This window comes from Rhinolophus hipposideros, assembly GCF_964194185.1.
Source record: "Rhinolophus hipposideros genome assembly, chromosome: 19".
Lineage (NCBI taxonomy): Eukaryota > Metazoa > Chordata > Mammalia > Chiroptera > Rhinolophidae > Rhinolophus > Rhinolophus hipposideros.
This window is the reverse complement of record NC_138065.1, coordinates 35017024-35032944: the sequence shown is the minus strand read 5'-3', so window position 1 is coordinate 35032944 and position 15921 is coordinate 35017024. Positions and strand designations below refer to the sequence as shown.

The 15921-nt window shown below is 37.7% G+C and overlaps 1 protein-coding gene across 2 annotated transcripts in view; it reads right to left on the bottom strand.

The window, feature by feature from the left end:
- The window catches only part of SYT14 (synaptotagmin 14), a 181926-nt gene extending 167794 nt beyond the window's left edge, over positions 1-14132 (bottom strand). For both annotated transcript variants that reach the window (XM_081026789.1, XM_081026790.1), the window contains exons 1-2: positions 14091-14132; positions 4552-4599 (exon numbers count right to left, since the gene is read on the bottom strand). In XM_081026789.1, coding sequence (XP_080882915.1) covers positions 4552-4599; positions 14091-14103 — 61 coding nt within the window. In that variant the 5' untranslated portion in view covers positions 14104-14132. The remainder of the gene's footprint in view (positions 1-4551; positions 4600-14090) is intronic.
- Positions 14133-15921: the final 1789 nt, after the last annotated feature.

Here is a 15921-nt window from a genome sequence, read left to right as displayed (position 1 = left end):
ATGTTTCTGGTGGGAATGCAAAATACATAAGAACAGGGATTTTGCAATTTCTAATACAAATATATAAGAATTACGTTGACTCAGCAACCCACTTTTCAGAATCTACCTAAAAATAGACCACTAATAACACATGCATAAAGGTATTCATCACATTATTTTAATAGCAAAAAAAATTAAAACACAGCAATTTCCATGGGTAGGAAATTACTTGAACAAATTATGGTATGTTCATATAATGGAGTACAATTCAGCCAAAAACAAGACTGAAAGACATCTCTACCTATTGATTTGAATTTAACTCTAGGATATACAATTAGGTTGTTTTTTAAAAAAAATAAAAATAGGCAAGATACAAAATAATATGTAGTATTTCACCTTTTGTAGAAAGGAGAAATACGAATATACATACGAGGTCTGACAATTAGGTTCATAAACTCATCCTAGAAAAAGTGCTACATATCTCACTGTTGAATATCGCTACGGTCACCTTCGAAGGACTCCCCTTGGGAAGCTATGCACTGATGCCAGCATCTAGTCGACCCTTCAAAGCAATTTTGGAACTCTTTTTCTGGAATGGCCATTAGAGCTGTTGTCGTCTTACCCTTGATGTGCTGAATGTCATCAAAATGTCTTCCTTTCAATATTTCCTTTATCTTTGGGTAAAGAAAGAAGTCATTGGGGGCCAGATCAGGTGCGTAGGGAGGGTGTTCCAATACAGTTATTGGTTTACTGGCTAAAACCTCCCTCACAGACAGTGCCGTGTGAACTGGTGCATTGTCGTGATGCAAGAGCCATGAATTGTTGGCGAAAAGTTCAGGTTGTTTTCATCTAATTTTTTCATGCAGCCTTTTCAGCACTTCCAAATAGTAAGCTGGATTAACTGTTTGTCCAGGTGATACAAATTCATAATGAATAATCCCTCTGATATCAAAAAAGGTTAGTAACATAGTTTTGACTCTTGCTTTGGACTAATGGAACTTTTTTGGTCATGGACAATTGGCTGACTTCCATTGGGCACTGTGACCCTTTGTCTCAGGGTGCTATTGGTACACCCATGTTTCATCACCAGTGATAACATGGCCCAAAACATCATCTTGCCTGTCCAAAAGGTCTTGGCAAACTTTGACTCTCCTTTGTTTTTGTTCACTGGTGAACTCCTTCGGGACTATTTTTGCACACACCTTTCTCTTGCCAAGATTTTCAGTTAAGATTTTCCTGTCTCTATCGATGTTTACTAGGTCTGCTATGCTTCTCATGGTCAGCCGACGATTTTGACTCACAATTCGATGAATTTTTGCAATGTTTTCATCAGTTCTGCTCGTTACTGGCAGCCCTGACCTTTCTTCATCAGTGAGCGTCACGTTCTCTCCCCTCAGAAAAATGTTTAATGCATTTGTACACTGCCATTTTCTTCATGGCATTATCCCCATAATTTTGGACTCACATGTCCCTGATTTCACTTCCACTCTTGCCAAGTTTAACAAGAAATTTAACAGTTGTTCATTGCTCTAATTCAAGCTCAGACATTATGGAGACAGCACACAAAAACATGCAACAACTAAAATGAACGCCACTCAGCAAGGCACCACCACACGTCGACACGAACACAGCTGTGAAACACTGATACACCAAGGTGATGAAACCTTACAGAGCTGTTCGTACAGTGCTGCCAGTGTAAGCGTATGGTGACAAGTTCGCTCTTAATTGTCAGACCTCATATTCATATATATTATGTATTTCTTATATATATATTTTTTTCTAAATTATGTATATACATTAAACAAATCCAGAATGTTGGACCTTCTAAAATCTACCAGATTGGAAGCTAGACAACCTTTTGCTACTGCCTCAAAATAAAAAAAGTCCTAATATTCAGTGACACAGAGGGCTCTCTGAAGAGATTATAGACATGTGACTCATGGATTCTCCTCAGCCATCTCAGCAGAAGCCAAAAACAGAGACGGAATTATCTAGGAAAGCCCTGTGGAGAAGCATCTTGTGTAATGGACTCAATCCCCATGACATACTGAGAAGACTCGCAAGAAACATTTTTGAGAATATTATACCAGCAGAAACACTGCCAGCTTGCACTGAAAGGGATAAGAGAGGATAAAATGAAAGAAGACTGACAGACTACCAAAATTCTACGGGCCGGAAACAGGCTGAAAAAAACTACTTAGGTGCAAATATAACCACCTTTCATGAGAAAGGAAGGATGGCTCTAAGGGTAGTTCTAAACCCCGAGGATGTAGCCTCAGAAATCAGGGCCAAGTGCCACAGAGTACAATTTCCAGGCCGTGAAAGCTAGCAGATTTTTCCCAGTTGGATTCCAAAATTACTTGGAACCAGTGACTCCTTCCTTCCTTCCATTTTCTCACTTTGGGCATGAAAATATCTGTAATTGTTAACATATGCCTGTTCCATCATTGTATTTTGAGGGCAGGTAACTTGTTTCCTAGTTTCACAGGTCTTCAGATGGAGAGGAATTTTGAAATCAGGATGGATAATATGAGTTTCACCCATACTTGATGTAAATGATTTAGACGATGAGACTTCCAGATGGTATTTAGATGACATTTTGGACTTGGAGTTGATGCTATAAAGCTTTGTAGATCAGGATAAGGAACTTTTATTTTATTCCAGGCATGATAGGAATCCACAACAGAATTCCAACCAGCAAAGAGACATCACCATTTAAAATGATCATTGGTAAGTACTGTAAGGAGATAAGAGTAGAAGTAGGGAAACCAGTTAGAAAACTATTACAGTAGTATAGGCAAGAGAAGATAAGGACCCAAACTACAATGTTAACAGCAGGAAGGAAAAAAGAGGATACATTAAAATATACTTTGTAGGTAAAGCTGACAAAAGTTGTTAATAAATTAAATGTGGAAGATAAAGAGAATGAAAGTAGTATAGGACTTGAGCAACTGAGTATATTCTATTTACTAGCTGAGATGGTGAAAACTGAGGAAGGTATAGGCTCATGTGAAGAAATAAAGACTTGCATTTTAGTCGTGCCAAGTTGTTATTTTCACAGATATCCAGACAGAAAGTAGTTTGAATTAAGAGCAGAGAGTTCAAGGACAGCTCAAAGCTGGATTTATAAATTGGGTAGCATTTAAAACAACAGAACTAGATAAAATCAAACAGAGGGGAAAGATGGAAAAATAAAGCAAACCCAAGACCAAACTCTGGTACATTACAATATTCAGAGGTCTGACAGAGAAGTGAAGCCAGCAAAGGAGATGAAGAAAGAAGTTTTAGTGAGATAAGTAATAACTATAAAATTATTTAAAACATTTTTATTAATTCCAGATTAATATATTATAGAAGATTAAAAATGGTTACATAAAGGAAAAAAACTGTATAAATGTGTGCCTCTCTGTCCCATTTTAGATAAGAAGCACAAATCAACAATGATTATAGCATGAAAATCACAATCCTAAATTTGAGATTTCAGAGAACTGATTTCAATTTTCTCCTTTGTGGTACCAGAGAAAAGGTACATAGATAAACTATACTTTACTAAAGAAAAGAGATTGTTTTTAAATGAACAGCAATTACAAGCAGTGACACAGATAAACTAGTCTGACCACGTCAAATTCACCTAAAAAGGATTACATTATTTCTTTTGACACAGAAGAAGCTGAGGCTTTTCAGACCTATTGAAGACTTACTGGAAATATGCTGACATTTCCATGGCATGCCAATCATACTCATGTCCCACAAATACTGACATCGTCTCAAACCTCCTTAGGATAAAATATTAGGAAGGGGAGTGCAGCTAGTTGGCCAGACTCAGGAGGGTCAAGTCAGTTTTCAAGAAAGATGCAAGAAAAAGAATGTTCCCCAAGTTAAAGAGAAAAAAGTACTCAATTTACGAGGATTTCTTCCCCGTCCTCCCCACATATATCTTTTCCTTTCTTTACACCATTTCATAGATTTGTGATTACTTATGAGTGTGGGGATTCCCAAGTTTCTCCTGATTCTTCCAAATAAAGAGAATACCTGATTCCTTGCCTCCCACCTAATAACTGCATTACCTTTCCTGGGGCCACTTTGTTGAACCACCCAGTTGTCAGGTGGCTCCTTCTAAGGAAGCACAGACAGTTGTTGGTGTCAAAAGATGTTGTCTTTGGACACGTTCCCGATTTGAATTTCAACCAACTCCTCACATCTCTCTGATGGGGTATAGTAATAGAACAGAAGTCAATGGGAGATCAGCATGCACTCAGATTCCAGATTCTGAAAGGGAACAAAAATCAAACCCTCCATTCTTTGCCTCTTCACCATGTCTAATAAACAATATGCTAGAAACCAGGCATTATCAGCCCATCAAAACAAAATATATAGTAACAACTCTCAATAACCACATAAGAAGCAATATGTACTTTACGGATGCTTAAATCTATAACACAAATAATAAATATTAATGTTCATTAAATTTTATATTTTATAAGTCCAAATTATCTGCATTTTACTAAAATTTATCATACACTGTTAAGTGTTCATTTTGTATTTAAATATCCACACAGAGCATTGACTTACCTTTTCTAATACAGATAAGTTCATGTACTCCACAGGTTCTTTCTCCACCTGTAAAAAAAAAAAAAAGAAAAATTTTGTTAAAGGTTAAAAACAAAAAATAACCTGAGTTTGACTGTTACAAAGAACACTTTTAAATCAGCTTCTAGAAATTACCTCAAGAAAAAAGTTTCCTAATTCTTCTCTTTAAACTTCACTAGTATATGAATATGGTAACCTGATATTCAGAATTTTCCTGAAGCCATAAATTAAGATCTTATAAAGTCTTGGAGTGAAGAAGCTTTGTTCAAGTATTTATTTTAAATGGCAAGCTTCTCAAGAGCAGAAAGCATATCATCATTTCCTAAGCAGCTCTTCACATCATCCAGAAGGGAGCCCTGCAAGGGTGGACTCACTTTTGTATCTGAGCCGTAACATATACAGATAAGTTATTATGGAAGGGTCAACTCTCTTATAAAAACACTAGTTATAATTTATCACATACTCATACACCCATATTGCATAAAATGAAATGTGATCCTTTCCCCATTCTCTAGCAACCCACTATTATAAGTCTAAAATAAGACAAATTTTATAGATAATATAAATAAATTTAACCAAAAAGTTTTTATCATAATTATCAAAAATTACTTTATAATAAGAGTAATATTATTTATTAGTTACTACAAAGATACTTCCTTCACCCTGAAACATAGTGCCACTACTTTAAATGAATGCAAGCTGAATAAAATTTTGTATTGTTCTAAATATTCATGACCTTATAATTCTACTGTAAATTGTTTAAACTTTGAATAATAAAAATATTAAATGTAATCATCTTGCTTATTATAAAGCTCATTATGAACAGTTAAGTTATAAGACATAGAAATATCTTACAGCAATGAGAAATAAAAACCATGATATCCACTAAAAAAGAAAAAAAAGTAGGTCATCCAGGAAGCAAGCCTAAAAACTAGAAAACAGTACTTCTATCACTAAAGTAGGTTAGATCTACATTCTAACTTGGTTGTAACAGTGCCATTGTGTCTTTATTATCAACATTACAGACTAATCACTGGTTACTAGGGATACAAACTTGGCAAGAAGCGCCTAACTTAGCTATGATTATAAAATAATTACTATGCAGCAAACCTCAGTGCGTAAATACAGTGAGACCTTATTAATTGTAAAATTACCAATGAGCAACCATTCATCTTGCTGAAGGGCTAGAATGAACTATACCTATATACCACATACCTTTAAAATGGAGAACACAAGTGACTGGGAGGAGAATATTTACCGAATTATAAGAAACTATTTTCAAGAAATGTAGATGAATCATGTAATAACAATAACACAACAATAATGTGTATTGATGCTATCACTAATATCTGCATACGCTTAGAAATATTTCTCACATAGTCATTAAGGCCTGTTCTCTAGAAGGAACACTTGTAGCTTAGTTTGAGTTATGCATTTAATTCACATAACAAGACTGCAGTTTATAAAGCTTGTAATTAAAACTAGATTTTCCCCCACATTTAACACAAATTGGTTAGGTTTCACTACATACATCTAATCTTAAACACAACTGCATAATCGTTACAAGACTTAGTATTAACAGTAACAATAAAAATTATTATGGTCTAAGATTTTTTTCAACACTGCAGAATGACAATGAAAGCTAACTCCCACTTTCAAAAGTATGCAATTTATCAAATGAAAGAACCGCATAAATAAGAAGCCCAAGCAAATAATTACTGTTTCAATTTACAGTCAATTTGATACTTGTAAAATTTGCCAAAGTATGCATAAAAATTACATAACTAGAAAAAGCAGTAAGACAGTGCTCTACTAGTCTTTATATTTGTTCTGAAAATTCCAAAGAAGTGAGATTTCCCTGATGTACATGTGGAACTCAAGAGCAATCACTAGTATTACTGAAATGGAAAAGAATATTAAAGATAAATAAATGCCAGACAACAAAGTAAAATTTGGGAGGAAAAACCCTTACTTTTAAAAGTATAAAAAAAAAAAACCACAAAAAGTTAAATAAGCTTCATTATAGTATCAAACACTGAAATCAATACTCCTTTTATCCCCAATCCTACCTAAGACCAAGAAGAATAGAAGGAAAAATGTATGCATTCTGTATGTTAAACGTATATGTTTTAATGTATATGTTTGGGAGTCAAAAGACTTAAATACTTTTTCAATCAGAGATACAGTGAACTTTGTACAAATGCTTTTTTTTAAATCTCTAAATCTGAAAAGTTTCCAAGAAAAATATTTTCTATTAATGTTGCCAACTACCCCCAACCAACTTAACCCATTTAGACTAGTCAATAATTTCTAGACATTTTTTACTTTTGTCCCTAATTAAGACTTTCAAGGAATAATAACCAAACTTAGTTCTTAATTGAAAAACACAGTGTTGTAGAAAGATCATGGTTTTCTTCAATTTTAGAGTCATGTTACTTAATCTATGGGGTAAGGATAAATAAAAATAACTAAGTCATTTGTAAAGTCGTAATAATAACCACCCCAGGATAGAAAATAGTTTCATCCTATATACCAATTCTGTAAAAGTAGCTGCTACAGTGGGATAGAGAGCAATATTGAGAAGGCTTCTGAAACCAAGTCCAAAACAGGTAGGAAAAAACATACTTTAACAAAGCAGATGTCTGCTCCAGTCAAGAGAGGGAGACATAGTGTCGTCCATTTGCTATCCCACATCTGAGATGATGGACAGACGAAGCCTGGCCCATGTTGAGCACCCAAAATATGTGAATGTCATTTGTATTCCTCACCAAGTAGAACACAAAATTCAGTGAAAATTGAGATTTATACCCTGGAAACACAGAAGACTCCATATGTTTTGTTCTCTTCCACAATATCATGTATCATTTTATTTCAAACATTTTTCCATGTAAATATTCAAAAATAAATGTTAATCTTTTCACATTTCTTAATTTGTCCTCTTTTTAGATGTTTTCTTAAGAAAATACTTTCAGGTTTCCAACTGTCTGGGAGTTATCCTCCCAAATTGGAATTCCTCTATTTTTTTGTTATTACTCTGCAATTACTGTAGAGTTAAAATAGTCTGAATTAGTTTTTTCTATATTTACTTTTACAAACTTATTTTCCACGTAATATTCTTATCCAATAGCCTAAATTCTGAGACATATACCACCATTCCAGCATCACATAGAATAACCAACTATATTTCTTTTCGGAACAATATCTTAGAGGACTTTATAATTTGCAAAGCATACTAAATGCTCTCTTTGATCCTTAAGTACCTCTTTTGATCCATTTACATTCCTATGAATTTATTTAATGATTTTTTTCTAAGAGGTGTAAGTTTTATCAGATAAAAGTAAATTTACTGTTCACAAATGTAATCAATTTTCCCACTTTTGAGCCACTTTTTAATTCAGTATTTTAATTAATTATGTTTTTGACTGTTGGAAGCTCGTTAATACCATAAAACCTTGAATAAAAAGAGGGTGCCAAAAAATGTATACACATTTTAAGAAAGGAAAACTGTATTAAAATCGTAATACTCAATATATACCAATTACAAAAGATGAATACAAGTCATGTTTGACTTCTGCAACTACAAGAGGTGCTCAAAGTGGTTACCATCAGCGTCCAGACACTTCTGATTATGGAGAACTACTGCTTGAGTAACAGTGACCAAAGTGTCCACTTGTATACATTTTTTGGCACCCCTGGTATATGCTCGCAAAAAGATGTTCTACTTAATTTTCTAGAGAACTGAGAACACATTTTTGCCTTTATTACTGCATCCTATATGTTTTTTTAAGCTACTAATATGTTTTTTAAAGCTACCAGACCGTTTGTTAAAGCTACTAATATACATTACTGCATTAGTAAGTTTACAATACTGAAGATAATTTAATATTGCATTAAAATCCTCTACTTGATGACTCACAATATTACTGTAAATATTAATTCTAATACAGTCCTCAAAGTGTGAAAATAAGAAACTGTTTTGAATATACATATGGATCCTAGAAGTTTGTTTTTAAATAAATTCCTAGTATCAGCTTGCTGTTTTTATCCCTATTTTCTCCTTCCAAAATATGACAAGTCAAGGCTTCCAACTGTTCAGGTTTCAATTAAGATTTTACTACATGTACATACAATGTATGCATATTGCCGGCAGCCAGTTTGAGCGGCCGGCAGCCCTCGTGAGCAGCCGGCAGCCAGCGAGAGCTGCCATGAGCAGCTGTGAGCGGCTGACCTACGACTAAGGGAAGTGCAAGGCTCCTAGTACCAGCGTGGGCCAGGGAGTGTCTCCTACACAACTAGACTGAGAAACAATGGCTTGAACCGGAGAGGGGTGGGTAAAAAAGGGGCGTTATGTACGCATAAAATCATTTCACTCAAAATCTTGTAATGCTTTATTTATAGGAGTTTGTCCAATCTTACGTTACCCTATACAGGCATTTTCATGTTAGGTATTAACTGGCTAGGATTTGCGAGGGAAAAAATGAAGTCAGCTATATGGAAATCAAATTCATGAAGACAATCTACTATACTACTATTCATATGCTATGTAGAAAACTGTAATCGTTACAAAGAAAGCAATAATGCAAATAGTATTACTCAATAAATTGTATAAATAAACTAATATGTGGCTCTCTTTGGTTTCCACATTGGCATACATTGTTGCATGCTAATACTACCTAAAACAACAACAAAAAAGAAATACAACTGTTTCTCCAGTGTTCCCTACTTTTTTCTAATTTTGTTTAATGAATTAGAAAAGGAACCTTAAATGAACTGTAAATTACTCAAAAGTACTTGCAGAGGTCTCTGAACAAATCTACCTCATATCCATGTCTTAAATCTATGTGAAATATTAGAAATTTTATTCCTGCTCAGTCAAAGTATCCCTCGCAGAAACATCACTGATTAAACTGAACTGTAAATCCTCCAAAAATAAACTGTTCAATAAATGTCCTCACTCTGCCACAGGATGTGGATAGGTGTGACACTCTAATTATATTATCCCGTTACCTTGTAATGATCTCTCTCTAACAAAAACACAGAAAGCAGAAAAGGAGTGTGACAGTCACCCTCAAGGCCAATAATATAACATGCTTGTATTGGGTTTTTTTTTAATTTAATATTTCAAATGGCTTTTGGAAGTCCAAATTCTGACCTAGAAATCTTAGAATCACAGCAAGTCTTCAACAGCATCTCAGAATTATACTGATGATTTAAAAAATGTAATATAAGTGCAAGTGTGTGGTTAACTATAGGGTGCATTATGAATGAAAAATGTATACACACACAGAGAGAGATCCCCTAATTACTCTTCTCCTACCGTTAAAAAAAATACTACCCAGAGAGATTAAGTAGTTAAAATATAGCCAATTAACAATAAAGGTGAATAATTTTACTTCAGCAAAACGTTTTTGCAAGGCGTCTTTTGATAGGCTTATGAAAGAGAGAAAAATGTGGACTAGCTAAAGGAAGAGCAGACGCTAGATCATTAAAGACCAGTTTCATCCTGAGGTTTTAAATAAGTTAGATTTGCATTTTACAAAGATAACCAACAATAGTTTAGAAAATGGATTGCAAGGAACCTTAAGATTGGCACTAAGACGACAACCTAGAAAACGAATATAACTCCCTAAATAAGGGAATGAACTAAACATTATAAATTAATTTGAGGTGTTGACTTGGCAAAACTTAGTGATCAACAACATGTGGAGAGATTAATTATAAGACAGGGTTAATGTCCAGATTTCTAACTTAGATGTCTGGTGACTGACAAATGCCACTCAGATGGTAAATTTGCATGGAGTGGGGAGTACGGAGGCTGGATTTGGTGGCTGTGATGACAACTTTACTTTAGGACATTCGGAATGTTTTAAGCAAAACATTTTTGATTACTACGGGGCATCCAAGATATCTAGCTACTATCTGGAAACATAAACTCGGGAAATTCTGTGTACTTTTATTAATAGTGGACTTTTAATTTATTGTTACAGAAAGCAGAACTAGGAAAAGAAGATAGATAGAAGTTACTGAATGGCAGGTTTTTGGTCAAACCACCTCTGGTAAGTGAATGCAACTCATGTAGATAAGGTACAGAATTCCATTATAACAATTCAAAACCCATCTGTTGTGTGTACATACTACATTCAGATGTAGTACAAAATCTAAGGAGTGCAAAAACAAATAAGACATTATCCCCTAGTAATTTACAGTCACACTGGGGAGATAAATTTATAAACAAATTATCACAAAATTATTCAATATGTGCAATTACAGTAGTATGTACAGAAAATGAAAATAGGGTTGAGAATGGAAACACAAGGAACATTAAGTTAGGCAGAAGAAGAGAAGACTGAGAAGTAATCAAGAGAGGAGAAAACTTCAAAAAACAGGAAATAGTCAACAATGTCAGACTGACAGAAGTGAACATTGGAAGGGTTAATATGCTGGATAACAATTACAGGTCTTGACAGGCTAGACTAGACCAATGATTCCCAACCTGGTATCACTAGACCTTTAGGGTAAAAATAAGGCTCTGTAAACTACTCTTATTATTTCAAAATGTTTTTTAAGAATGGTACCTTTCCCTAAGAGAGGACAAACTTCTTCACCTCTGACTAGAATTACATTAGCTCAGTATTGTAACACCATCCTACTTGTCTAAAGTACGGATTAGTGGTTACCTGCCTGATTGGTAAAAGACAATGAATGCTTACTTGGTATTGTAAAATAAGGGCTTTACCCAGAGGAGGAAATTAAAAGTAACCATAAGTACTTAAAAGTATAAACTCTTGGGCTAAAATGTTGGGCCAGAGCTAACAATAGTATGCTTAACAGATATAAATAATCTGTATTACAATTCACAACAATGATTGGCTGTGTAAAGGACTGAAGACACATGTCTTGAAAGCAGTCCAGGTGAAAGAGACTCTTTCTGTGGTTTCAGTTGATTACAACTTCATCCTGAGACAACATAAAGTTCCAAGAGGGCTATTCTAATATTAAGTTACAATAGGATTATGCACAAGTCAGGGAGTGATCTAAGTTTTAATGTATGTTATTCAACAATACATCTGGAATGGAATACCATGTTCCACACTTTAAAACATACAACCACAGGCCATCCAGAGGAAGAACTAGAAATTCTGTCTAGAAAAGAAAACACTCAAGAGTTGTCTTCAAATGGTAGAAGGGATGTCACATACACTGAGAATAGTGGATTTGTAGTTTATTGTTCCAGAAAGCAGAACGAAGGTGAGCAGAGAGATAGCAGTTACTGAATGGCAGATTTTGGATCAAACACAAAGACTTTACGAACTACAAGAGTTATAGTTCCACACTGACATACACTGTCAATGTTCATGGGCATATGAGTTCAATGAACTCATCATCACTGAATGGTTTTATACAAAAGAAAGATGATCTCTCTCTTGGTGTTCATAGTATAACGTAACTGCATGTTTAAAATTACATCTGCGGGGGGGGAGGGGGGCTGCCGGTCAGCTCGGTTAGAGCATGGTGCTCTTAACAAGGTTTAATCCCCACATGGGTCACTGTGAGCTGCGCCCTCCACAGCTAGATTGAAACAACTACTTGACTTGGAGCTGATGGGTCCTGGAAAAACATGCTTAAAATAAATCAAAGTTAAAAAAAAAAGTTACATCTGCCTCACTAGAACATGTGCTCCTTGAGGGCAGGAATGTGGTCTCATTCATCCCCACAGTGCCTAGCACAGAACACCCAGTACAACTAGTGCTCAATAAGTCTATTGAGTAATCAGGTGAATAAGGTAATTGGGTGTTTTAAGAACTATTTCATAGGGAAGAATGTTGAATGAGATGCCCCTTCGGACCCCTAAAATTTTAAGATGTCCCTAATACAAAGTCCTCATCCAGAGCTTATTTTACTTCCTAACACAGCATAAAGTGTATGTTTTAGTACGGAAAAGGCTGTAGTACAAATGCTTAAGTATGAAATTATTTACAAGAATACCTCAAACACAAAAGAATCTCTAGAATATGAGAATTTTAAAAATCTTGTTCTTTAAACATACAAACAGTAGCACACAGAGCAAAATGCCATCAGTTGATATGAAAACAGAATCAATTACATTTAACTGCCTGAGTAAAGGGAAGGACTGAGAAAAAGAAGGAAAAATGCAAAATATTTTAAGAAATTACAAGTTATAGGATTATATCTGGGTGTTATTTGGCTAATTCCTCCTCACCTTCTGCATAACCTTTTCACCTTTATCACATAAAAAACTCCACCACAGTTTGGTTGTGGAAATAAAGTACAAAACGTAAATCAGTGGATTTAGTTTCTCGATTTTTAACCTCTGGCAAAAAGTAGAGTAAGGAAAAGAGGTTGAAATTATTGTTCTGAATAACGGGAATATCAGGTTACAGGTAGCCCTTATTCCCTGGTGCTCTCCATCATTTTAGCTAACTAGGTATTTAAAACTGTCTGCATGTCCAAACAACCTCTTAAATAAATAAGATAAATGTAAACACACAGCTAACGCAATTTTAGAGTCCACAGGATCCTACAAAAAGGAGCCCCCAAGATGTAGACTACTAGTGACTGGTCACCTAGATGGGAAGTGCTATGAAAAGTTTTAAAGGATCACACATAAAATTTAGGCTAACAACGATATAGCTATAGGTCCTTTGCACACTTGTACTGCTGAAGACACACACACACACACACACACACGCGGGGCAATTCTACAAACTACTTGCACTGTCTCAGTTCATCGAAAAGATACCAGTTGGAAGGTGCTGCAGTCTAGACATGTGATATTAATTTCCACAATATCCTCCTTAAAGACAAAGCAAAATACCGACACTTCATTCCAGTTGCATGTTTTTGAAACAAGAAAAAAATACACTTTAGTGCCAACCACCTTATCTAGGAACTTAATGTATTACACTACTTTCTGAAATACGAGTACTAACTGGACTGAAACATAAACAGGATTATAAGAGTATTTTCTATAAAGATGTATTTACTTCTGTTTCATAGATAAAAAGCAGTTTTGAGTGTTGGAAGATAAAAAAACACTTGCGGAGGAAATTAATCTCACCCCAAATTTCCTGGTCCCCTAAAACATCACACAGAAGGGGAAGGGACGGGAGTGCAGCCCAACATCAGCTCCAGGGCAGGGACCAAGGAGGGTTGGGGACGGGACAGCAGAACCGGACTCCCAGTTCGGCAGGAAGGCGGGACTGCGGGCGGAGGGTTTGCGGCGCTGAGGTCCATGGAAAGCGGTGCGCCCGCGGTCCCTGGCTCCCCCCGCTCGTCCCGCGGCGCCGCCAGGACCACGCAGAGGCCCCGACACTGTACCTGCCCGCCTGGCCACCGGTCCGGGCCGACGGGACCGCGGCGCCGCACGCCCGCCACCTCCCGAGACGCTGCGGGGACCCCCGCGCCTCCTCAGGCCGCTGCCCGCCCTCAGGGGAGCGCCCCCGAGCCCCGGTTCCCGGGGCGTTCCCCATCCTCCCCCACCGCGGTCGGCCTCCACTTACCTTCAATCGCCATGATGTGCTCGCCATGGACCGCACCAAATGGAGAGCGGGGGCGGCGGGCGGGCGAGAGAGCAGAGGACGCGCGGAGGCCGCCCACGGGACGGGCGGGGCCGGCCCCGCAATCGCCGGGCTGCGCGGCGTGGAAGGAGCCGCGGGCGGGGCGCGCCGGCGTGGGGCGGAGGGGGGGCTCGGAGCTCGGGCGGCGCGGGCCGCGGAAGAAATGGAACCTTCCGGGGCCGCCGCCGCTGCCGCCGGCACGTGATGCACCCCGCCCCCACCCGCGGCCCCCACGGAGCCTCGCGCCGCGATTCAAAACAGGTGCCCAGACCCGGGAGCACCTGCACCTGCTCCCGAGACCCGCCGCAGGCGCACTGAGCACGTGCGGACGGCACGACCCTCGCGGCCCCGGGGACCCGGGCGGAGGCGTCCGCTCCTCGGGTGGAAGCAACTGCCCAAGTCTCAGCAGGAGGGGAGCAGGGAAGGATGTGCTCAGCACCATGGACAGGTCTCGTCGGTTAAAAGCTGGGCTCAAGGATTACCACCCACTGACTTCTCAGATTCTGTAATCTGGAAACCGGTTCTGGTTTGGTTTTGCTTTGCCAGAATCAGCCAAATACTCGCCTTGGACCTCCGCTGTGGGGTGGAAAGACAGCTAGTTGGCAAACAGCAAACGGAGAGAGAGAGCCTGAGGACAGATCCTTCTCTCCTTTTCCTTCTCCCTCTACCTCCCTCTTCTCTCTCTCTCTCTCTCTCTCTCTCTCTCTCTCTCTCTCTCTCTCTCTCTCTCTCCTTCTTCCCCCTCTGTCCTTCTGTGTCACACACACTCACAGAGGCACACGCACACTTCACCCCTTAGTCTTGATGCTGATAAAGCTTGTCACCACCCTGAGCTGAGAAAAATGAGTTGGCATTTGTCTACACATTATAAACACGCATTTCAGGCAATACAAGAGTAGGAATCAGACAAACGTTTGACAAATGGGCCTGGAAGCATGTCACATGCCTTTTTTTTGAAATTCACAAACCTATGATCATTATGAATAGTCATAAACCAACCGTGAACACAGCAACAATTGGCCCCTTAATTTTTACCTGAGGTACTTCAACCGGTCAACATCATTTGGTACTCTGAGAACCTAGCCAATCAATGGCATAAACAACTGAGGAATAAGGAGTTAGTGATTCTTCCTTATGAAGAAAATGCTAACTCCTAGTGCAAAATAGCTATATTGGGGAGTAACACAAAATATTTTGCACTTACATAAGCAAAGTCGGACTGTAAATCTAGAGCAGGAACTGTCTTTGGTGCTTTTATATAATCTCTCCCTCAGGAATGGTTTATGTTCAATAGACATTCATTCTTTACCATTTTCTTTAGTTCAATGAATATTTATTGAACCGGACACTGTGCTAACAGCTGGCTACAAGCAAGAGTTGTTAATGAAGGATCAAATGAAATACCGTTCTACTCAGAAAATATTTATTTAAATGTCTGTATTTTAGGAAGCTGTGTGTGTGTGTGTGTGTGTGTGTGTGTGTGTGTGTGCTCACCACAGATATCTATGTGATTCAGGCAAAATACGTATAGTGCCAAAGATATTTTCTCCGAGCAACCATCCTTAAAACTTGAACTCTAAGGCATTGGTTTAAACTGGAAACCACAACCCCGAACTGTTGTGGTTTCCCAGAACCCACAGTTCTGGGTTGTGGTTTCCGGCTGGTTCTGAATAATCCAATTGTTCAACCTTTTGTAAGAATTTTGTATTGAAAGACAGAAAGACTTAATTATCATTTCATCACCATTTATGTAAGTTGCTATATATATGACCAA